Consider the following 26,150-nt stretch of genomic DNA (forward strand, 5'->3'; position numbering starts at 1 on the left):
TCTAGAAACCTGAGTATGAATACGAATTAGGATATAACAAAGCATTTTGGAGCAGCAAGGAAAAAGATTAAATAATAACTATCGTTGATAACTTTTGGAAAAAAATAAGAAGTTAGGTCCCTACATAAAACATTAAAACATAATTTTCTTATAGAATATAAATTATTTTTTATTTTGTAATGGTAGAAGACTTTCAAAGCAGGCCTAAATAGTAAAATACACAAGTAAACTGGAAAAATATTTTTATGTATCATTTCTTAATCTTTATGGAATTTACATTAATCAATAAGGAAAGTTGAAATCCGCTATAGAAAAAAGAGCAGTGTGCACAAGCAGGATTTCAGAAAGTAGAAATGCAAAAGGAAGAATACCATGTAAAAAGATGCCCACTCTCCATAAAATTAAAAATAAAATACAGGAATCTGGGGAGCCGAGCGCGAGGCAGCGAGCGTCACGCTAGACAGCGGCCCGCGCGCCTTCTCCTCGGCGTCGGCCGCCGCCGCCTCCCAGAACCTCCTCGTGCCCTCGCGTGCCAGGCCCGTGGTGGCCGGGATCCGCGGTTCACAGAATGTCCGCCTCGGCCCTTGCTGCGGAGGGAGAGGGAACCCCCGCCCAGCCCGCATCCGAGAAAGAACCCGAAATGCCTGGTCCCAGAGAGGAGAGCGAGGAGGAAGAGGACGAGGACGACGACGAGGAGGAAGAGGAGGAAAAAGAAAAGAGTCTCATCGTGGAAGGCAAGAGGGAAAAGAAGAAAGTAGAGAGGTTGACAATGCAGGTCTCTTCCTTACAGAGAGAGCCATTTACAATTGCACAAGGAAAGGGGCAGAAACTTTGTGAAATTGAGAGGATACATTTTTTTCTAAGTAAGAAGAAAACTGATGAACTTAGGAATCTACACAAACTGCTTTACAACAGGCCAGGCACTGTGTCCTCATTAAAGAAGAATGTGGGTCAGTTCAGTGGCTTTCCGTTTGAAAAAGGAAGTGTCCAGTATAAAAAGAAGGAAGAAATGTTGAAAAAGTTTAGAAATGCCATGTTAAAGAGCATCTGTGAGGTTCTTGATTTGGAGAGATCAGGTGTAAATAGTGAACTAGTGAAGAGGATCTTGAATTTCTTAATGCATCCAAAGCCTTCTGGCAAACCATTGCCAAAATCTAAAAAAACTTCTAGCAAAGGCAGTAAAAAGGAACGGAACAGTTCTGGAATGGCAAGGAAGGCTAAGCGAACCAAATGTCCTGAAATTCTGTCAGATGAATCTAGTAGTGATGAAGATGAAAAGAAAAACAAGGAAGAGTCTTCAGATGATGAAGATAAAGAAAGTGAAGAGGAGCCACCAAAAAAGACAGCCGAAAGAGAAAAACCTAAACAGAAAGCTACTTCTAAAAGTAAAAAATCTGTGAAAAGTGCCAATGTTAAGAAGGCAGATGGCAGCACCACCAAGAATCAAAACAGTTCCAAAAAAGAAAGTGAGTGTGAGGACAGTTCAGATGATGAACCTTTAATTAAAAAGTTGAAGAAACCCCCTACAGATGAAGAATTAAGGGAAACAATAAAGAAACTACTGGCCAGTGCTAACTTGGAAGAAGTCACAATGAAACAGATTTGCAAAAAGGTCTATGAAAATTATCCTACTTATGATTTAACTGAAAGAAAAGATTTCATAAAAACAGCTAATGTAAAAGAGCTAATTTCTTGAGATAGAGGACAGAGAAGATGACTCGTTCCCATAAATTCAAAGATCTGATTTATACCATTATACCAGCAAAGAGAATGTATTTCCTTTTCTAAATCCTTGTTAAGCAACATTAGAACTTACTGCTGACCTTTTTATCTTGAGTGTTACGTGAATTTGAGTTTGCTATTTTAAATTGCATTTCTATGCCATTTTTAGTTTAAAATCTTGCATGGCATTAATTGTTCCTTGCTTTTATAGTTGTATTTTGTACATTTTGGGTTTCTTTATATAAGGTCATAGATTCTTGAACTGTCGTGGTTTTTAGTGTGCTTAATATTAGCTTGCTTAAGGCATACTTTTAATCAAGTAGAACAAAAACTTATGACTGGGATTTATACACACAGAGATTGCAGTATTTAGTATATGAAATATTTTGAATACACATCTCTTGTCAGTGTGAAAATTCAGCAGCAGTGTGTCCATCATATTAAAAATATACAAGCTATAGTTGTCCAGATGACTGAATTGGAACTTTTCTCCTGCATGTGTATATATGTCAGATTGTTAGCATGACAGAAGTGACAGATGTTATTTTTGTATTTTTAAAAAACAATTTGTTGTATATAAAGTTTTTTTATTTCTTTTGTGCAGACCACTTTTTAAACTCACATAGGTAGGTATCTTTACAGTTGTAGACTATGGAATGTCAGTGTTCAGCCAGACAGTATGATGGAGCAGGGAAAGTCAACTCAGTGATGGAACACTGAAGGAACAGACAGTTATCCTGCTTTGCTCGAAAGTGTCATCAATTTGTAATTTTAGTATTAACTCTGTAAAAGTGTCTGTAGGTACGTTTTATATTAAGGACAGACCAAAAATCAACATATCAAAGCTTCAAAAACTTTGGGAAAGGGTGGGATTAAGTACAAGCACATTTGGCTTATAGTAAATGAACCAATTTTTATTAACTGCTTTTGCCCATATAAAATGCTGATATTTACCGGAAACCTAGCCACCTTCATGATTACGATTAAAGTACCAGATAATAATGCCAGAATATAATGTGCAAGTAATCGTGGATCTCGCTGACAAAGTGTCTCAAAAATAATACACTTTTACATTAAAGAAATTTAATGTTTCTCTGGAGTTGGGGCTCTGGCTTTTAAAGTTTGTCTAATCAGTGTTGATTCTAGATGATCAACATAATGGACCACTCCTGAATGAGACTAATTTTGTCTTTCAATTTACTGTCTTAAATCAGTTTATTAAATCTGAATTTTAGAACATACTGCTTATGACAGAATGACACATTTGATGTACCAATTAAGTGTTGAAAAATACCTTTGCATCATAGAACAGAAATATATATGTTGAATGTTAACAGGTATTTTTCACAGGTTTGACTTGTTTGATAGTTACTCAGACACTAGGGAAAGGTAAATAGAAGTGAACAAAATAAGCAACTAAATGAGACCTAATAATTGGCCTTCGATTTTAAATATTTAATTTGTTCTTATAAACCTTGTCAATAAAATTAATCTAAATCAAAAAATAAAATAAAATAAAATACAGTGCCATTTTTGTTTAGCAGATTGGTATACATGATTGATTCTTCCCAGTGATAATGAGGGTATTAAAAAAATGAATACTGTCTTATACTGCTGATAGAAGGGTAATTTGGGGGCATTTTAGGAGAGGAAGAACTATCTAAAACCTTAAAAGGGGCATAAACTTTGAGAGTTTTACTTATAAGAGATTATCCTAGTGATATAATTAAACTTCATATTATTTATGATAGTTGCTAAAAGTTGGACAAACCTAATTTCACTAGTAAGAGATTGATCGAATAAATGTGGTACCTCTACATAACTGAGAAAACAATTTTAAATGGCCTATTAAATGGGACATTGACATGACATGCCTGTGATAGAGTACCCAGCAACCAAGTCTGCTTCTCCACTTACAACTTCTGTGACCTTGGTCAAGTTACTGCACTTTTCTGTGTTCCCCTTTTTCTCACTTGTAAAAAAGAAAATACAGTAGTATTGAGTTTGTGGTACTGGGAAGATTAACTAAATTGTTAGATGTCAAATGTAGAACAATACCAGGCACTTGGTAAGTACTATGACCTACATTTTGGCTGTTATTATTTTATTATGGAGGAAAAAGTTAAATATCAAGCTCTGTAAGACCATTTATATTTTTCTTAAAGTTTCTTTACGTAGAAAATATTAGTAACATGTATACATATTAATAATATTCAGGATGATTATTACAAGTGATTTTTATTTACTCTTTTATGCTTTTTTATGAGTTCAGAATTTTATAATAATTGTGTGCTAGAAAATGGTAATTTTTTCACTTTAAAAACTAGTGCACAAATAATTCTTCCTAATGGTAGTTTTGGGGTTATGAAATGACTTGTATATGGAATAGGTATAGTTAAGTTTTTAATTCTTCTGTTTCTTTTTGTCATACAGCTGAATTCCATGGCCTTTGTAGTAGTGGAGTAGGTATCACTGTGGATGGAAGAGGTAACTCTAGTTAATCTCAATTTTATAATAATCATATGACATAATTGTATAGATTTATAATTATAATATTAATATGATTATATTTAATATGAAAATGTAATATTATAAAATAATAAGATTATCTCCTAGAGCAGTGGTTATAAGCTAGATGATATTAAGTGATATGTAGATGCACATTTTCATCTTGGATAAATATTTATCTGTTAAATATGCATTGTTAAAAATGTCACTAACAAACTACCCTCCTGATTTCATGCAATCATTGCTTAAGAAAAGAATAGATGTGACATTTAAGTTAAAAAAAAAAAAGAGTGAGTCAATTTTATGAGAAAATATTAAGTAATGGTGCAGATGGGGTTAGAAAAATAAACAGTATTCAAGAGATATTGGATATGGATCAAGTTTGAGATATACTGGCTGAAATAATTTGTTAAGACTATGTATACCTAAGAATAATAAAATGTTTCTCTCCAAGTAAAGAAGTAAGATTCACTAAAATTTTTCTTGCTTTCAATTTTGCATTATGGTTAACAAAATTCCAATATGGAATCTTGAACACTTAAGTACATATGTGTTTATACTTTTCGAATTCTTTTATATTTTAGTATACATATAGATTCATTTATACATTAATAAAACGGGTGTTATTAATCTTCTATATATATGAATATGTATATATAAGAAGAATATATATATATATATAACCGGATTATATATATGTATTCTTCTACCCTTGTGTTTGAAAAGGCTTTAGTCAAGTTATAGATGGTAGGCAGTAATGTTGAATCTTTATAATAAACATCCAAACCAGAGTAAAAAGTAAACTTTTACAAGGATGTTTTTCCCAAGTATAAAATGAAAGACATTTCCAAAGTATTTAAGGTCTTCCAAATTATTGAAAACAATAGCATCAAAATTTGAGCTTAGTGACCAAAATTTGATTTTGGGCTTACTCTTTCATTATATTCCCTGACAGTATAGCCTCTCCAGCAGAGCCAGTCACTGTTGGAAACTACTTGATCATTCATACAAGCACATCAGTGCACAAGTTCCACTGCCCCTCAGTGATACAGTAGTAGTAGTCATGTTCGTGGCTCGTTATAAAACATCATGTTCTGAAGCATCCATGTTTAAAGTGTCCTCTCTGTTAATTTCACATATCAGCAATGAAAAACACTTATTAAATATTACTTGACCACATTAAAAGTAATAAAATAGAAATATCCTGTACCTTTGGGGACCATAAAATTATGTGGGCCACCCTAATAAATCCCTGTCTTTTAATTAGATAGGTACAATATCTATCAAGTCAAATTTTCCTTTGGATTTTGAGCCAACCGCCTTTAAATTGTCTTTATTAATTTTATCATAAATGCTGGCATATTTCGTGATTTAACTCTTTGAATTTTTGCCAGCTTCTTTCATTTTTCTTTTGATTTACCAGTGAAGTGTCCTATATCTCTCAGTTTTATTTTCTTACTCCTTGTTTTCATTTCCTTTTCCTTTCTGAAAGGCAGGCAAATTGTGAGTTTGCAGAGTTAAACACTTCATATGTTGAATGGTCTTTATTAGACCTGCATTTATCAACAAACAATAACATGTGTAGGAGCATTAAACTTGCAATATTTAACGCAGATATCAATGAGTGTGCTTTGGATCCTGATATATGTGCCAATGGAATTTGTGAAAACTTACGTGGTAGTTACCGTTGTAATTGCAACAGTGGCTATGAACCAGATGCCTCTGGAAGAAACTGTATTGGTAAGTTATTTGTTATATTTATGCAAGAACCTTTCATATAGTTTAATCCCATGGATTATACTAGAAGTAATAACACAAATAAATGACTAAAACTAAAAACCATACAGTTTTTCTTGTTTTCTTCATATTATACATTGATAGGAAAATATCAGAATCAAACAAATTTTGTTACATAGTAACAAACTTCTTGGTGGTACCTATTCATTTTTAAAATATTCTTTTCCCAAATTAACATACTCAGTTATTAGCCTGTTGTTTTCCTGAATATACCTTAATCCTGTAATTTTTTACTAAGAATTTGACTTCAAAAATTAACAGGTCAGTATGGATAAAAGTAAGTCAAGAAAATAAAGTGTTACAGGTTGAGAGAATTTTGACTTCATAAAGAAACAACCAGTTGCCACAATATACCTAAACATGACAACTAAGACAAAGGTATTTCCTTTTCTAATTATAAGAGAATGATTGACGAAACTCAAGTATGTAATTTATGTTTAACAAAAGGAAGAGGAGGAGGATGAAAAGGTTTGACAGTCTTTTATTGTTTTCTATTAGTGCAAGGTTTTCCCATAAAGCATTTGGGTGGACTTTTATAAAATAAATGTTATTCAATCCATCATTGTGCATGATAGTTTTACAACTAATCACTGATGGCTTTTACAACCAAGTGTTAATGATTATGATTGGGAAAGGAAGAGATTTTTCTGTGTTTCTGATAGTGGCTTTGATTACTGAACATATTTGTTTGATTTGGAGTTGAAGACATACATACGATGGATGTAAAAGCTCTATTTATATTATGTGCTATAATAGTACCAGGCAAAGATTATTGACCACTTCTAACAATATGCAAACTATGCCAGCTTTTATTCTCCAGAAGTGAAGTCCAAATTTCCCCTTTTTACATGGACACCAGTTATGTGGTTAGGTGAATCACAACCTACCCTAGCAACCTCATTATAACTTGATTATTTCTATAAAAATCCTATTTTCAAATAAAGTCACATTCTGAGATACCGGGGTTTTAGGATTTCACCATATCTTTTTTAAAGGACACAATTCAATCCATAGCTTAGAAAAATGGGTTAAAAAATTGTGATGCAGGCTAAGCGCAGTGTCTCACTCCTGTAATCCAAGTACTTTGGGAGGCTGAGGTGGGCAGATCACCTGAGGTTAGGGGTAGACCAGCCTGGCCAACATGGTGAAACCCCCCTCTACTAAAAATACAAAAATTAACTGGGCATGGTGGCACGTGCCTGTAATCTCAGCACCCAGAGGCTGAAGCAGGAGAATCACTGGAACCCGGGATGCGGAGGCTGCAGTGAGTGGAGATCATGCCACTGCACTCCAGCCGGGGTGACAGATCGAGATTCCATCTCAAAAAAAAAGAAAAAAGAAAAGAGAAAAGAAAAGGAAGGGAAGGGAAAGGAGGGGAGTGGAGAAAGCAAGCAAGCAAGCAAGCAAGAAAATTGTGATGCAGTCACAATTTGTACAAATATTACACTATTATGGGAAAAGCTATGGTAGTCCAGTGCCTAAAATATAATGTTAATTTTTAAAGTATCAAGATTCAGAGTTGGAGCAAAAACAAGATCAAGAAGGGAAAAGATCAGATAATACACAAAAGAATATTATCAGTGATGATGGAATTACGGATGTTTTTCTGATCTGTTTTCAAAATCTCCACAGTATCAGTATATTATTTAATAAGGGAAAATTATTATTTGCAAGACTAGAAATATAACTTTAAGTAAAAGAGCTCTTCACTCTAAACTACAGTGTTTATATCTTTTTGTCACTACACTTGCAAAATGGAAGGATAGGAAGGTTAAAATGTGAGGCCAGGTGCGGTAGCTTATGCCTGTAATCCCAGCACTTTGAGAGGACAAGCTGGGAGAATCGCCTGAGGCCAGAAGTTCCAGAACAGCCTGGGCAACATAGTGAGATCCCATCTCTAAAAAAAATTATTTTAAGTTGGCCAGGCATGGTGGCACATGCCTGTAGTCTTAGCTACTTTTGGAAGGCTGTGGCAGGAGGATTGCTTAAGCCAAAAAGTTCAAAGCTTCAGCGAGCTGTGATTGCACCACTGCACTACAACCGGGGCAACAGAGTGAGATCCTGTGAGCTTCCTAAACTGGAGGTTTAGATGATATTCTCTAGGCTGTTCTGGACTGCTAAAAGAGTATGCAAAATACATCGTTTTAATTAATAACTAACTTTCTGAGATAAAACATAATGGAAAAGATTAATGAATATCTTTTTTTTTTAACTGCTGTTTTTTTAACTGTGTTTAATTGGCATTTTTTTAACCATCTGGGGGACATGAAGACATAAGGCTTTCTTTTGAAAAATTTTAAATATAAAAAATGCCTTCTGTTTACTTTTATTATACATAAGCCAAGTATACAGGCAAATAAATTTAACCTTTTGATATATTTTATGAATGCTTTAAAATGTATCTAATATAATATCATTACAGGACTAAAAGCAAGTTAAGTAGAGATGTGCCTTTCCAAGCTAGCACATACTTTCCAGGGATTTAAAAGCATCTTAAAATTAGCCACTAGCATAAGAATATCCCATTTGAATAAAACTAAATATATTTTGCTTAGGATGAAGAGTGCGCTGTGATACAGACTGTGTCACAGAGAAGAAAGAGGGAAATAAAACAAATAACAAAATTAAACATTGCTGCCCACTATAATACATGCTTAGATATGTGTATCTCCTATCTTCCAATGGTTGCTTTCAGACATTGATGAATGTTTAGTAAACAGACTACTTTGTGATAACGGATTGTGCCGAAACACGCCAGGAAGTTACAGCTGTACGTGTCCCCCAGGATATGTGTTCAGGACCGAGACAGAGACCTGTGAAGGTAAGAGCTATCTTCCTTGTCTTATTTGTGAATAGTGAGTACCTGGAGTTGTATAAACATCAATTACAGTGATGAAGCAATGTAGTGAAAAGGATATTGTTTGAATATTTTATTTTATAATCTCGTTTAGCTAATCTGTCAGTTTTTGAAATAGTAAAGACCTAACACAGTTTACAAACACCATCGATTTTGTTCCACTCAGACAAAATATCAACACACATTTGGAACAAACATTTTAAAGTGGATAAAAAAGAAACCAACTGGAAGAAGCCATATTGTTTTACTTGCTGAAATAGAGTGTCAGATAGTTGTTTACTGTGTTTTCCCCTTTTCAGAACCACTCTGATCCATTAATGTAGGAACGTGAATTATAATGGAAAAGTTAACTCTTAGGCTTTTTATTTATGAAATGATTGATATACTCAAGAGGTTGGCCCACAAAATATTTGAGGCCTAAGTAAAAATGATAACTTTAATGTGTTTTTAGTCTAAGAGAATTGTCCTTTCCATTTGATAATTTAAAAGTTGTAATTTGGGTTTATAGACCATAAACTAGTGTTTGAAAGCTTCTTTGTTTTCTTCTAATCACGTATTTTTGCAGTGAAAGTTACTTAAATGAGTTGAATGGTTAGAGAAGTCTTCATTTTCAGTGAGATACTGGCTAAGCAGTGAGTACACTGAATTATGGTTTTGTATCTTGATCAAAGTACTGTATATTTCAGAAAAATCTGTGGTATGAATACTAGTCATTGTTCCTGTTTAAATCTCACTGTGTGGGCCTACAGAAGGGTCCCATAACAGTCTCAAATCCAATTACTACTTTGGAATAATAACTTTTAAGAAAAGATTTCATCTTTGATGATTGTGGAATAGCTCCCCCCCTTTTTTTAAATCTGTTAAAGTATTTGTTTTTTTCATGATGCCACAGCCAAGAAAACTGCCATAGTAATATTATTCAAAAAGATGTTAACATTCTCTCTTCATCTTACTGTTTAACTTCAAAGCATTCTTGTGAACAGAAATCAGTTAGGACTATAGAACAAGATGTCAAAACACAAATGACTCTGCTGAACTCAATGAAATGCAATTACAAAGTGCAGTGCTAACTTTGAATTGAATCGGAGGGGCCACTAGAAAACAATAACTAGCCTAAAGAAAAAAAAAAGAAAACTTCAGCATAAAATCCCCTTTTTCTAAACGTACTTCTGGTGACAGTTTCCCCTGTTGTCCAACATCTTTGCAGGAACTCCTCAAAGAGGAGTGTTCATTCCATTCCCACTGAAAATACTTAAAGATTTGTCTTCTCCATAGATGAGAAGGGGACACACTTAAGAGTTTGGAATATCTTTCAATAGATTATGAGAGCTGTCTTTTTAAACCAGCTCTGGCTTCTCAAATGTATTCAACTACAGAGTCTCTATTTTCTAGATGCCACTCCCATCTCTCACACCAATTCTTCGAAATGCTCTGAGAAACGTACTTTATGAAAAAGTATCCTAGCCATATTTCCTCTGTGATTTCTTTGGAAAGATGGAAGAAGGGATTTTAAAGGTTTTTGTTTTTCCTGATTTTCTACACTTCCTTCCTACAGTCTTTTTTCAGTTTTGTCTGTTGTCTGTTGGAGGATAAGCTTCCGTTAAATCTCAGGAAACTTAGAAAGCAAGAGCAGGGTAGGACGCCATCTTGATTTAACTAGGAAACTGATGATTTTTAGAACTGGTTTCCCTGTCTAGGAAAATACTTTCTGATGCTATCGTGTCTCTTACACGATTTAGTTCCTAATGTGGAAATGGATAGTGTCTCTTTCTATTTGCTATGCACACTGAATTATCAATGATTATTTATAGACGAGTAAGATAGAGTACAAAAGTTCTGAGAGTTGAAACACCAAAGAAGTTAAAATCAGAGACTTTCCTGCTTACATGAACAGTTAAGAAGAGTAGGAGCTGGTGGCGTTTAATAGTGTAACATAAGGTGATTATGTAAATATTAAGGCACTTTCATACCAAATTAGGCAAGAGTGAGGGTTAGAAAGAGTAATCTTCACTTATTACGAGCATGCTTATTCTTAAGCTGAGAGATTTATTTAATGAAAAAAACAATTTTATGTCTGTCATTCATAGGAAAGAAGTTCATGTTATGTAAATAAAGAAGAAATGATAGACAACTCTTTTGGCTCCAGACTTGTGACACTGAAGGAAATAAAAATGATTTATCATGGGAAACCTAACCAAATAACTGTTATTTCTACACTTTCTTCCTACTGTTATTTGCATTTCATTAAGAGTTTTGCAAAGAATAGACTTGAAGGCTACTCATCTCTTTTTCCCTTGAGTCACTTTCTTATTTCCACCGTTGCATTCAAACAGTAAATGTTTCTGTCTGAAGCAGTTCTCTTCATTCTCTTCCTTCTGAATTAATTTCCAAAGACTAGACAGGGAATTATTAGCAGATTCATTGCAAATCTGAGCTTTTTCTTGTATATTTGTCTTGTGCACTAATTTTGTTTGTCATTCATGTTTTCAACAGACTATTTTAAATATATAACAAATAGCATTAATAATAAAGAGAGTAAAGTTCTTCTATATTTCAGATTGAAGTTACAGAAACTTTGTTTTTTTTTTTGTTTGAGCTCTGAGAGTCTGTGAAAGTTAAAATTTTTACAGCAAGCACTGTGGTTTAGATTGTGTTTCCAGTGACATAACTAGTTAAATGTAAACCAGATGTGCTTTGAAGTTTATTTCCAGGAATGTACAGTGAACTGTTTCAATTCCTGGTTCCATGACATTTATAACATAACAACATATTATTTAAAGGAAAACTAAATAGTTGATATTTGTAGTTGTCAGTGCATATGTTTATAGTTTCTGAATTCATAATTGCTTCATTTAAAATAGAGATTTTAAAAACACACAGTATTGAAATTCTTCTTTTTTCAGGCTTCTTACAAATGAAATTAATAGATTTATATGTGGTATGTCCTTAGATTAGTTATCTGCTTGTTTTATGGTTAACTGGTTTCTTTTTTACATTGTGTTTTTATGAAAGAGTTTTGTGCTCTGGGATTGATGTTTTCATTAGAAATCGGTGCCATATTTACAAAACCTCTTCTTTTATTTTTAAGAGGCTTTCTCACTATAAACAGCCGGAAAGCAAACTACATTCATATTTCTTCAAACAATCTATATTTCAAGAATTAAATTAGCACCTGGATATTCCTTCAGTAGTGTGGAAGTAACAAAGAAGGAGCTTACCTGTTTTCACATTGATTTTAAATTTGCATGTGAAGTGCACTGACCAAAAAAATCAACTGTGAGCCTCGCTCTTTCAGGATTAAAGTCTTCTAGCTATTTGTTTACATGCTTTCCTCAGTATAGTAATGTGCTTTATAATAAATTCAAAGAAATATTTAGAGAAAGAAAAAGTATTCTTGTGAACTTAGAAACCCCAGTGTTCAATATAAAATGCCTTAAGAACTATTGACCTGTTTCAGATAATTAACTTAGTAAAGAAAACTGTGTGCCACTTCTTAAAAGTGTACCCCTTTAAAAGTGGTTGAATTGACACTGAAAATGTCTTTAATTTTGTTTATAGTACTTTACCTGAAGCTTGTGTTTCTTTTTCATTAACTCATGTGTTAAACTATCCCACATTACAGGCTTGACATTTTCTCTAATCACCACTTGAGAACATAGGCATAGGGCAGTTCTGCTTACTTCTGACCGTCAACAGGAATTGTTTAGATTATATGATTTCATGTATATTGAATTACATTTGATTTGAATATTTCATTCAGATCAAATTAATGATTGTAGAGGTCTATTTAAAGCAATTATTTCTACTTGATCAAGTTTTCTAATTTTTATTTTACCACCATTAGTTGTATTAAAAAATAACTAAGCAAACTAAACATGTAAATGTGAAGAGCTAAAGACAGAGAAGGTATTTAGGGACTAGAGGAGAGTTATGTACCAGAGGAGAGTTATGTACCCACCATGAATGTTTCAGTCCTTATTTTCTGATTCGTACCCGAGATCTTGGAATTAAAGCAGCATTGTGATATTTTGCTTCTAAGATGGACTTTTTAAGTTTTTCAGAGCCCCATTAAACCATAAATGATCAAAGCAATCCACTTTTGTTTGTGCACAGGATGTTGCACCTGGAATTACATCTTATTCTGTGGGAAAAAAAATCTAATTTATGTAAAGTTGTGATGACGTATTGAAGAAGCATGTAACTGAACTCTTTCCCAATAGGCTGATTGCTGTGGTCCTACTGAGTTCCCAATCCTATAGATGTGTATCCACAATGTAAAATGCATGCCTCCATTCCCCATTCATTTTATGCTTCATAGATCCATATTAAAATTACCAGAGCCAAGTTTACCAGACATTCTGGCATTGCATGGCTTGTTGGAATAATATTTTCCAGAAACACATGGCAGTTCTAACAGAATCTTTTCCTTCTGGATTGTAGATATAAATGAATGTGAAAGCAACCCATGTGTCAATGGGGCCTGCAGAAACAACCTTGGATCTTTCAATTGTGAATGTTCGCCCGGCAGCAAACTCAGCTCCACAGGATTGATCTGTATTGGTAAGATTCATACACAATACTGATGCTTCAATTTCACTGCTAAGATCAGCACAGATGTCAGGCCTTACTACAAATAAAAACAGAATATGATTCCAAAAAGTAAAGAATTACGTATTACATTAGTTGTTTTACTCAGTATCAACATAGAGGTAAAACATAATAGCATTAATTAGGCAGCCTATTCAATTTTTGTTAGATTCTAGAAATCTTCCTTTCATATAAGTAGATATATTATGCTATAACTTATAATCATTTCCATACCACACACATATGCATATCCGTTACCCTAAAAATGCCTTAGGCAGCAATATAATCAAATCTCCACTGCATACTTTTTTTATAAACAAACTTCGATGGCAAACAAAAAATGTGATGAAATTTGGATTCAGTTAACAGGACAAGAATTTGAAGCTTTTAAACACATAGAGGGAATTTATTATTTTTTCTTTTTTTCCATCAATCATAAACTTTTGGGCTTCAAGGAAGAGAAGATAACTGCTTTCTTGCTTTTGGAAATCTCTAGGGGAAATTATTCTAAAACATCTAAGCTAGCATCTTTCAATATGTCTCAAAACATTTAAAGTCTGTTCTTGATAATGACATAGGATGTATATTAAGGAAGATTGATCTGTTACTGCAAGGAAAAATCCAGCATGTAAAAGGGAACAAAACTGTCCCAGTAATTTTTCCGTACTTCTAGCATCTGTGCTTCCATTCACTAGGCCTACACAGTTCACATTATTAGCTAGTATCCACCTTTAAGGGGAACTAAATATATATTCCAAATAGGGAGATATTTCAGTTTTACATAGTGCCAAATTAACTGACAGTTTTTATTATCTAGCCAAAATGAATCTTTAGTTTCATATTTGTCAAAGACAATAGATTTTTCAGTAGCATGTCTGATGTTAACCATAATTTAGCTGGATGCTAGAGTATCTGTTTGTTACATAAAGACAAATGACCAAGTCCAGAATTATCAATGAAAACCTTCTCTTTGGAAACACCAGCTCCTCGTTTCCCAATGAGGTACAGCTGGTGAAATTTGAGCCTTGTTCAGCTCTCCATATTAGGAAATAGACTGCCATCTGCCTGGGGCATTACTTTTTTTCTTATAGAATTCCGGGCTGGGTTGGTGGGGGGGGGGGCCAGCGGGGTGTGTGGGTTGGATCCAGTAAAGCAGAAATATTTTTGCTAAGCCACAATTTCCAATTGAGATGGAGTCATTTTATTATGCAAAGGAAATGAATTCAGCATTAATCAATTAATGTCTCAGAAAACTAAATCTGCATGCCACTTGAGCATCAAAGATACTTCGTTTTTGCCTCATCATGTAGACTTCCATTATTTTGGCCTTTTGCCCTTATATTTATTAACCGAAGAAGAACAAAGACTTTTTACCCCCAAGTCTTTATGTCATTCTTCCAATTGCCAGCAACTAACCACCACCATATTTTTCTCAGTCAATGTATTGTGTGCTTTCATTTATTATGATTAAATTTGAATAGCCCAGTGTAGAGCTGCTCAAAATGCAATTTCCCTAATATTTTTAAATTTTAGACATTATTTTATGTACTTTTTTATTAAAAAGAGAATTCTAGTTGAAAAAGAAAATAACAAATAATAAAATATACACAGGAAAAGCCAGGAATGTATAATAGGACTGTCAGTGGCTCTCATCAGTGGTTAGCCTGCAACTTTCTCTTCCACAGGGTCCAGGTCATTACATTTTGAAATTTCATGGTATGATTACTGATTTAAAATTACATTATATTTGAATTAGTTGAATATTATGAATATTTAAGGATTTAGAATCTATTTTTCAAGCTTTCTAAATATAAATTAATCTTAAACTGTTCTGCAAACTGCTTAAGGAAGACTATGGTGTTCTGGTTGAATATAGTTAAATGTAATAGAATGATGCATTTGATTAATCTTTCATGCATTATACTGCTATGGTTTGATGGTTCTATATAATCCAGACCAGTTTCCCTCATCTTTGGCTTGGGTCTGCACTCTGTCTTCAACTTGCGTGGACATATGGCTGTGACCACTCTGCTGTCAAATCCAATGGTCTATTCTCATTCCTCACCTTAGATTATTAGCAGTATTTGTCACAGTTCATTACTCACTCTTTCTCAAGAAATTTTGCATTTTTGGCTTCCCAGGCAAAACTCTCTTCTCCTTTGACTTTTATGGCTCATTTTCTCTTTCCTTTACTGAGTCCTCCCTATCCTCCTAACCTTTAACCTGAAGTGTTCCGCCAGTCCGTCTTTGGACCCCTGTTTGTCTTTCTACACTCATCCTCAAGAGCCTCTGTATTGAGTCTCACATGTGTCACTCTAGTTGATAATGGAATTCTAGGCCTCAACCTTGCCACCAATTCCAGATTTGTGTTGCCAACTGTCTGTACAGTGTCTCCACTTGGATGGCTCATCAGTATCTCAAATTCCCATGTCTAAAACCAAATTCCTGTGTACTGGCTTGAACCCGAGTCTCTCAGGAACATTTCCATCTCAGCAGATGGCAAATCCGTTCTTCTAGCTGCCACCCCTCAAAACCTTGGCAGCATCCTTGATGTCTTTTTCTCAAGCTGCACATGGAAGTCATCAGCAAACCTATTGATTGCACTTGACGTTTATCCACATTTCAACCCCTTCTCACCAACACCACAGCAACCCTCAATCCAAGTCACCATCATTTCTCTTCGTAATTACTGCTGTAGCCTCTACCTTAACTTCTTTTCCCCATACTATAGTCAGTTCTCCACATAGTCACCAGGCAACCCTTTTAAAACATAAATCAGAGCACATCATTCTTTGTCCAGGAACCCTGTCTAGGAAAACCTTGGCTTCTCATTTCATTCAGTAAAAGCTCAAGTCCTAGCCGAAGCCTGTGGTCCCCTCATGATCTTGCCCCTGCTCTGCCTCCCACCCCCTCAGCCTGAGCCAGACTGGCCTACTTCCTGCTCCTGCATCAGACACATGCCCACCTGAAGTCCATTGATCTATCTGGCAGGAATGTTTTTCACTCAGATTTGCAGGGTTCTCCTTATGTCTGTATTCAGATGCCACATTGTAAGTCACGATTTCTCTGACCATCCTAGATAAAATTACAGTTTTTCTCCTGTTTCTACCCTTAAGCTAATCACCCTGCTTTATTTTTTGAGAGTTCTTAACTAACTCCTGTCTATCTACATCCGTATCTCAGTTGTGTATGTGTATGGGGGCAGGGGTGGGTATATACACACAACAGTGGGTCAGTGGGGAGAGAGGGAGGGAGGATGGAGGAAAGGAATTGGGGAGAGAGAGAAGAGAAGGGTGAGCCTGGAAGGGGGTGCGGGGGGCTATCAGTGGATTTGTTAGCTTTTCAAGTGTTGATGCAGCACCAGCCTAAAGAATCACAGTGCTACAGAGTGAGGGCTCTGCAGTCAGACTGCATGGGCTTGAATCTTGATGCTGGCACTCTACTAGTTGGGTGACCTTGGGTAAATTGGTTGACCTCTGTGTGCCTAAATTTTCTCATCTACAAATTGTACATAATTCACAGGGTTGTTTTAATGAGTAAATAAATACATACAAAGCCTTCCAGTTCCTGTCACTATCTTGATAAATCTTAGCAGTAACTGTTGTTTATCTTACTTAAAATGATGACAACCAACGTGATAAATCAGAATTAGTCCGGATCAATAAAAGATCATTTAAATACACAGTAGCCTTACACAAGCATCTCTGTTTCCTCTGTGCTATGGAATTTACAGGTGTAAATCTGTAACAAGCCTGTAGTTTGAGACCTGACACAAATGTTTCTCTGCAGTTTTATCCAAACCGAACATTTCAGCCAGAGTGAAAACGCAAAGTGACTGTCTAACTCTTCTTCACACCTTTGCCCCATAACCTCTTATTCAGTACAGGAGAGAATTGTTTTGTTTCAACCTCTGTCTTGGTTGGTTGTTGGTAACTTCCTGTGTTTCCTAGGGAATCAGAAATTACTATTTCTCCCATCATAGGCCCATTACAGTTTAATTGTAATTCCCTTTCTATGTTTGTGGAGGATATTTTGTTGTTTTGTTGTTGAATTTAGGAGTAAAAACTTTTTTTTTTTTTGGAAGACAGGGTCTCACTCTGTCACCCAGGCTGGAATACAGTGACACGATCTCATTGCAGCCTCTGCCTACCGGGTTTAGGCAGTCCTCCCACCTCAGCTTCCTGAGTAGCTGGGACTACAGGCATGTGCCATCACTCCCAGCTAATTTGTGTATTTTTTGTAGAGATGAGGTTTCACCATGTTGCCCAGGCTGGTCTTGAACTCCTGGGCTCAAGTGATCTGCCTACCTCGGCCTCCCAAAGTGCTGGGATTATAGTCATGAGCCACTGTGTCCCGCCAGAAGTAAATTTTATCTGTACATATTATTAAAATGAATTTTCAAATAAATACTGTAGGAATACACTTATTCTTTGTTTTCTTCCAACTCTTAGTGCCACAATATGCTATTGAGGTTTTGGTAAAGTGTTTTCCACATCACCCGCATCAGAATCACCTGAGGAGTTTGTCAAAATTCAGATTCCTGGGCTGCACACCTGGAAACTCATGAATCGGCATTTTAACAAGCGCCTTGGTAATATTATGCGCACTTAACTGAGAGCCACTGCTCTACAAGGAAAACATGATATATGATTTGTTTTAGCCAATTAGTATTTGCCATATCAGCTTTGACTGGATTCCTTATCACTGCTTCAAAATCAGTTGTCATTTATTATTTGTTCATTTGAAAACTTTTCATTGTGCCACCAAAATATACTAACCATTCATTATTCCCTTTAATCCACATACAATAAACATTTTAAAGTGCATAATATTTCACTGGGTACTCTACCATTCAAAAGGAAGAACTTAAATTTTATGTGGAGTCAGTCTAAAATGTTAGGAATGGTTATCTCTAGAGGATTTCAGGTGATTTTACATCTCCCCATACTTCTCTATTTCTTCAAATTGTTTACCGTAAGTATGATTTACTTTTTGAACTACAGATAAATCTACACACACACGCACATTTTTTAAATGCCTGAAATAAAATACATCAGATATTAGCCCTGGGAAAGCATTAGTGGGGGTTTTGTAAGTGTTTATTCCTTCTTTGTTTTATAGGGGTTTTTTTCTTTTAAATTATTCATCAAATAATTATCAGTTGGAGAAATATTGGCCTCTGTATAACAGAACATACATTGTGTGTGATTATTTAGTAGGGACTTAAGGGAGAAGGAGATTGAAGGATTTTATACAATAGAATCTTAAATATCAAAGCATTTGTCATTAAGGATAAATCTTACGAATACTTTTCACACAAGTAATGGTCTTACCATGTTGTTATAGTATGTTAAAAAAGAAGAAGGGTGGGGCGCAGTGACTCATGCCTGTAATCCTGACACTTTGGGTGGCCGAAATGGAAGGATTGCTAGAGGCCTGGAGTTCAAGACCAGACCAACATGGGCAAAATGGCAGTGCTCTATGTTTCTGAGTATCAGCATAAAATCTTGGACAGCTCCCCTTAGAATATCAATAGATAGGCCAGGCGCGGTGGCTCAAGCCTGTAATCCCAGCACTTTGGGAGGCCGAGACGGGTGGATCACGAGGTCAGGAGATCAAGACCATCCTGGCTAACATGGTGAAACCCTGTCTCTACTAAAAAAAATACAAAAAACTAGCTGGGCGTGGTGGCGGACGCCTGTAGTCCCAGCTACTCAGGAGGCTGAGGCGGGAGAATGGCGTGAACCCGGTAGGCGGAGCTTGCAGTTAGCTGAGATCATGCCACTGCACTCCAGCCTGGGCGACAGAGCGAGACTCCGTCTCAAAAAAAAAAAAGAATATCAATAGATATAATTATATTAATTACTATATTATGTATGAGAGATATATGGTACATATTACATATATGTAAAAAACCATATTTGAATGCAGGTACATGAAAGTGTTTTCAAAGGATATGCTATTAAAAGTTTTTTCTTTTTTTTTTTTTGAGACAAAGTTTCGCTCTTGTTGCCCGGGTTAGAGTGCAATGGCACTCTCTCGTCTCACTGCAACCTCCACTTCCCAGGTTCAAGCGATTCTCCTGCCTCAGCCTCCTGAGTAGCTGGAATTACAGACGCCTGCCACCACGCCCGGCTAATTTTTGTGTATTTAGTAGAGACGGGGTTTCACCATGTTGACCAGGCTGGTCTTGAACTTCTGACCTCAGGTGATTCATCCATCTCGGCCTCCCAAAGTGTTGGGATTACAGGCGTGAACTACTGCGCCCGGCCCCGCTATTAAAACTTTTAAAGTATCCTTTTTTTTTTTTTTCTTTTTTTTCTGGTGGAGATGGGGTCTTGCTATTTTCCCAGGCTGATCTCGAACTCCTGGGCTCAAGTGATCCTTCTGCCTCAGCCTCCCAAAATGCTGGGATTACAGGCGTGAACCACTTTGCCTCGCCCTTCTTTTTTAGAATACTGTAACAAATGCCTTTTCGTATACACAGCTGAATTCTATTTTCATCAGAGGTAAGAGCTCCCCAACCTTTCCTGTTCCTTTTCAGACAGTCTGAAGGGGACCTGTTGGCTCAACATCCAGGACAGCCGCTGTGAGGTGAATATTAATGGAGCCACTCTGAAATCTGAATGCTGTGCCACCCTCGGAGCTGCCTGGGGGAGCCCCTGTGAGCGGTGTGAACTAGGTAGGAGCCTGACTGGGGGGCTTCTCGACTTCTCCTTGGAAAGCTTCTCCTGCCACTAGGACACATCTTTCACTATGTAGTTCCTTAGTGAAGAAGACCTGAGATCATTTACCTTTGCTAAAATGTTATCTTTGCTGGCTAATGTTTTTTACCTCTTAAAATGTGTATTTGGTTTATCCTGGTACATAAGCAGGCCTTCTAAATATTTTATTCATGGAAGGGAATCAGCTAGAATCTGCTAGATGACTATCCTCCAGTATCCTTGTTTGTGTGGTGGCTGTTTTCCTCAAATCTTTTGCTTACTTTTTTTTTTTTTTTTTTTGAGACGGACTCTCGCTCTGTCACCAGGCTAGTGTGCGGTGGCGTGACCTCGGCTCACTGCAACCTCCACCTCCCGGGTTCAAACGATTCTCTTACCTCAGCCTCCCGAGTAGCTGGGACTAAAGATGCCCGCCACCACGCCCGGCTAATTTTTGTATTTTTAGTAGAGATGGGCTTTCACCATGTTGGCCAGACTGATCTCCAACTCCTGACCTCAAGTAATCCACCCATCTCGGCCTCCCAAAGTGCTGGGGTTACAGACATGAGCCACCGCGCCTGACCTGTTTACTCTTAACTCAGTTGTCAATGTGACAACAAAAAGAAATTGTAGGAAAAATTATGAGAATCTCAATACAGGTCAATACTGATGGAGGTACCACAGAAAGTCATGTGCCCTACTGAATGAAGTGGGGACAGTGATGTCCTTGGACCCTAAGACCCTGCCTTGCAGTTTGTATTTAGTTCCATTTTGATTCCATTATATTTCTTCTTGAGCATAACATGGTTGTATTTTATTCTATAATGAAGTAAAATTTGTCCTGTTGTTCTTACAGATACAGCTTGCCCAAGAGGGCTTGCCAGGATTAAAGGTGTTACATGTGAAGGTGAGAGAGAGTATCCTTCCTTGGAAGATACTATACATCTTTAGAGCAGTACATAAAATTAACATTCAGTCTCAGATTTTGGAGATGTTTATCATTTTCAGAAACCTTGACATTTCAATAAAAATACTCAATGTAATCAACAAGTGCTTTAGCATAATTCTCTTAGGAAACAGCTTAGAGTTTCCCATTTCTCCTCTTTATGGAGTTGTGTAAATTTCATGAATACATCACTAGACTTTAAGGCCCAGAACAGCTGGCAAAGGCACATGTCTGGGCTGTCTTTCATGGAGAGACAAGGCTGTGGTAATTTTCATAGCTGGTGCCTAGGAAAGCGGGTGGCTGGGTTGTGGAATATTTCTGTTTAACTCAAGTAGTAACCCACGTTGTGTTGAATGTGGATTGAAAATGCTATACATGAAGTAGGACCACACCTGCTTTTTCTATTTGTAACATCTTTATTCCTCTGCTGGCTCCATTTCTCTGCAGATGTTAATGAGTGTGAGGTGTTCCCTGGCGTTTGTCCAAATGGACGCTGTGTCAACAGTAAGGGATCTTTTCATTGCGAGTGCCCTGAAGGCCTTACGTTGGATGGGACCGGCCGTGTGTGTTTGGGTAAGATTCACGCCCTCATGTATTCTATGTGTAAAACAAGCCATGAATTTCCTTCTTTAAGCAGTGGCTAGTCCAACACCACAGAGTTTGTACTTGAGAAAACTTACTTTAAATGAGATATTTAGGGGGAAATCACTAGAGGCTGTTTTAAAAGTGAATGTATTTAAGTGAAATTGTTTCTGTTTCATGCCAAAAGTTGGTACTGCTCAAAAATCTATCTCAAAATCTTCCATTTCTTCAACCAGATAATTAAGGCAGGTTCAGTCTTTCACACTGAGTTAATAAGAGTAAGGATATGTTGAACACAGAAGGAAAGTTGGAGACTAGGATTTTAAAAGTATACGTTTGTCAGCTCATTGCAGCTACACTCTGAATACAATGGGTAAAGTCATCGGCAAAGATATGTTGCTTCTGCTTAAAAACATTCAATAATGCTGGTCCTTCCTTTGCTGCTATTAGAGTTTACGTTTTCTTAATACTTTATTTTTTAAAGATCTGTAGTGATGAATCTCTTTCTTTCAACATAGTATTATAGGAATGGTGATTTGACCTTTTTCTTTATTAGTGTCATGGTTGACTGAACTTGAATTTCATGATTGAAAATACATTTCTATTAATTTTCATTGTATGTAACAATTTTCATTTACCTAGAGATTTTTTTCCCCAATAAGCTACGGAACAGTAAATTTTTAGTTTATAAAAGGACTTTACATAGATTTGTATTTGAAATTAGGCATGTAGACAAAGCATAAATAATAGTGGTGTTATATGCAATGATCTTTAAAGTATTTAAATATCTCAGTGATGTTTAAAATTTACTGGTAAGAAAAAAGTTTGCAATACCATACAGTTTAGTTATTATAATTAAAACAGATTTCATTTTTAACTGAATTTTGATAGCACATTTAAATCTGGGTTGAAAGCATGACTGTAAAATCATACAAAATTATTTAGAAAACATAATATCCAAAGTACAAAATAAAGAAAATTTCTTTCAGATTTTAAGTATTTTAAAATTATCTTTAAGTGATCTACAATGTTTAGAAATAAGTATCATTTGAAAATGACAAAATATTCCCCCAAAACTAACAAAATTTTAAAAAAAGAAAATGACAAAATAATAATATAATACAGTCAAATGACTAATGAAATCAAGTTATCTTCTATAACAAAATACTGTAATATATGAAGATATATCACTGATTGTAAATTATTACTAGGCAAAATAAAGTTTCAATAACATTGTTCAAAATTATGACTGGGAGTGTACTTTGGGAAGGTGAGACAGGTTGATCACCTCAGATCAGGCATTCGAGATCAGCCTGGCCAACATGGAGAAACCCCATCTCTACTAAAAATATAAAAATTAGCTGGGCATGCTGGTTCATGCCTATAATCCCAGCTACTCGAGGGACTGAAGCAGGAGAATCGCTTGAACCTGGGAGGCGGAGGTTGCAGTGAGCCAAGGTCGCGCTACTACATTCCAGCCTGGGCGACGGAGTAAGGCTCCATCTCAGAGAAAAAAGAAAAATAAATTAAAGCATTTTTTAATATTCTAAGATAATATATTGGATTCTTCATCCTTGTACTTTGCTTAAATGCTTTTGTCACTGCTTGAATTATGCTATATTAATTCATTCTGTCTGGGGATGTGAGAAAGTTTCAGGAAACAACTGGCACATGAAAATGTAAAGTATTCTGAGAACTAAAGTTGTGGTAAATGCTTTGATAGAACCTCATGTGAATCAGGCATCCCAAACTCAGATGCTTGCAGGAGCCAAGCATGTAATATACCAGTGAGTGAAGCGATAACAGGGAGCAGTGGGGACTGCAGCAAACTGCAGAGAACATGGACCATCCAAAGGTTTCCAAATTGCTATTTTAATTTCCATGCAAGGACAATCGCAGCATTGAGAGGCCTTATCGTGGCCAGTGTGCTGACTTTTAATTCCTGATATAAATATTCATAGAGTTCTCAGTAGTGTGCTTTTTAATTCCTGATATTAACATTTATAGAGGTCTCAGTATTAAAGAAAGGATTACTCTTCCTAGCTATTATAAGTTTTTACATGCATAGTTTAAATGCCTTTCCCCTCTCACCCCAGTTTATTCCAATAAGCTTTGAAATGGTACATTTTTAGTTTGTCTTGGGCTTCTTGAGCAGGTTTCTTCAGTAACCTCACAGTGTGACTCAGGCCAGAGTTCTTAGGCCAACTGTACTTATATAAAACTTTCACATCTTGGAAAGATTCTTACTTACCTGCTGACATTATGGGATGGAGCCAGCTATAAGGAGACTAGCCCCTCGGAGCCCTGTGATAATGAGACTCTGGATTACTATCACACTTCACACTGGCAAAGCATGTGGCTTTTTGGTTTGTGTTAATGTAGATATATAAGACAGAATCGCCATCTGTGGGTCTCTACATTCAGTCTGCTGAATCAAAATAAAAATTTACCACAATTATTTTTTCTTTAAAAATAGTACTTTTCTCAAGTACCTAGGATTACAGGCGCCTGGCACCATGCCCAGCTAATTTTTGTATTTTTAGTAGAGACGGGGTTTTGCCGTGTTGACCAGGCTCATCTAGAACTCCTGACCTCAGGTGATCCAGCCGCCTCAGTCTCCCAAAGTGCTGAAATTATAGGCATGAGCTACCATGCCACGCCCAGTCTGGGCAACGGAGCGAGACTCCATCTCAAAAAAAAAATAGGACTTTTTAATTCCAGTATTCAGAAATGTAACTCTGTGAAATTCTAGGTTAAAGGCAGTTACTAAAGTTGATGTTACCTTTGGTTTAGAAGTTGAAAGAATCAGTATTGACAGTAACTACAGTAGTAAACATTAATTTTTATGTGTACATTTCCATCAGGGATCTCCTTCCTCCATTAAACAGTTTTCAGCCTCTGGAAAGGATTTAATGTCTTAAAATGTTCTTATCAAAGAAATGTTATTTGATTAAGGAAACTTTTCCAAACTCATTATCCATATTTGTAATTCAACAGCCAAGTGCTTTACTATGATTTGAAAATAAATCTGTTTGCTAACAGATGAACATGTTATTTATAGACCATGCTGGTCTACTCTACTTTCAGATGTAGGTGACTGTTTATAGATATTCTAAGGTCCTGGCTAGCACAGGCTAAGCACTGAAATGCTGGTCTGTTTTGAAGTTGGAGGGAAAATGTGACATTTAAATAAATAATTGACCCCTTACACATAATCCAGGGAAAACCATGATGCAAAAGGTAAATTTGGCAGGAGAAAAAAAACAAAACAAAACAAAAAAACCTTAAATGCAATAATATTATAACACTTCTTTCTTTTGTAGTGATTTTAATAGTTGTTAACAAATTGGCAAATAGATTATACCCGATCATTAACTGTTTATGAACGGGATCTGACAGGGCTGCTTAAAAGGCACTTGAAGCAATTCTTTGAACAGGAAAAATTATCATTAAAATTATCTTACTTTTTCTAAAGTGAACAATACAAAAAAGGAATCAAAACATGAAGTAGTCATGTCACGAGAGGACCTTTTCTTCCTGAGGGTTTCTTGTGAGAATTAAGAAAGACTGAAGAGGATCTCACCTTTGTTCTCCTTAAATTACTGTCATTGTGGAGTCCATTCCAGGAGGTCAGGGACTGTGTCTTGCCCACCAGTACACCGCAAGGGCCTTGCGTGATGCCTGGTGCTGAGCAGACGCTTGACATGTGACTGTTCAATGGGTGTTTCAACTCATTCTCACCCTGTGATTTCACTCTCGGTGTAGATATTCGCATGGAGCAGTGTTACTTGAAGTGGGATGAAGATGAGTGCATTCACCCCGTTCCTGGAAAGTTCCGCATGGATGCCTGCTGCTGTGCTGTCGGGGCGGCTTGGGGCACCGAGTGTGAAGAGTGCCCCAAACCTGGCACCAAGGAATATGAGATGCTGTGCCCCCGCGGGGCTGGCTTTGCTAACCGAGGGGATGTTCTTACTGGGCGTCCATTTTACAAAGGTAACTGCCTGCGGCCAGCACCTTGGTCCTTCTTCACCAACAGGAAGCCTTCCACATTTTCTGAGAATTGGTTTTGCTTTAAACGTTTAACTTCCCACTTTATTTTCTCAGTTAAACTTATGTTTTGTGACCTATGTTCCGTCCCAAGAGTATAAATCCCCTCTATAAGATGGCATTGAAGTAAAGAGATAAAACAGATTGCTTATCTTGCTCTTCTACTCTTTGTTCCTCTTCAACCTGAGATGTCGCCCTGATAGCTACATCTGTAGCAAGAAGTTACCTATCCCCACTTATCTTTATAAAACAAGTAGTGAGAAATAAAGGGATCAGACCTCTTTCTTAAGCATATAGGATCTTTGGCCGGGTGTGGTGGCTCACGCCTATAATGCCAGCACTTTGGGAGACCAAGGTGAGTGGATCACCTGAGGTCAGGAGTTCAAGACCAGCCTGACCAACA

General features: G+C 36.3%; 2 protein-coding genes across 2 annotated transcripts in view; both read left to right on the plus strand.

Moving 5' to 3' along the window:
* The window catches only part of FBN2 (fibrillin 2), a 135,883-nt gene that overhangs the window by 25,022 nt on the left and 84,711 nt on the right, over positions 1-26,150 (plus strand). The window contains exons 7-14 of the mRNA XM_017877579.1: positions 4,156-4,209; positions 5,845-5,970; positions 8,723-8,848; positions 13,325-13,444; positions 20,016-20,153; positions 21,029-21,079; positions 21,566-21,691; positions 25,466-25,693. Of these exons, the coding sequence (XP_017733068.1) occupies positions 4,156-4,209; positions 5,845-5,970; positions 8,723-8,848; positions 13,325-13,444; positions 20,016-20,153; positions 21,029-21,079; positions 21,566-21,691; positions 25,466-25,693 (969 nt within the window). The remainder of the gene's footprint in view (positions 1-4,155; positions 4,210-5,844; positions 5,971-8,722; positions 8,849-13,324; positions 13,445-20,015; positions 20,154-21,028; positions 21,080-21,565; positions 21,692-25,465; positions 25,694-26,150) is intronic.
* On the plus strand, positions 420-3,222 carry LOC108533165 (protein DEK). The gene has a single exon (XM_017877580.1). It carries the CDS (start codon positions 569-571, stop codon positions 1,694-1,696), a length of 1,128 nt encoding a protein of 375 aa, XP_017733069.1. The 5' UTR covers positions 420-568; the 3' UTR covers positions 1,697-3,222.

The sequence above is a fragment of the Rhinopithecus bieti genome, unplaced genomic scaffold, assembly GCF_001698545.2.
Source record: "Rhinopithecus bieti isolate Rb0 unplaced genomic scaffold, ASM169854v2 scaffold_10351, whole genome shotgun sequence".
In the NCBI taxonomy this organism is placed as follows: domain Eukaryota; kingdom Metazoa; phylum Chordata; class Mammalia; order Primates; family Cercopithecidae; genus Rhinopithecus; species Rhinopithecus bieti.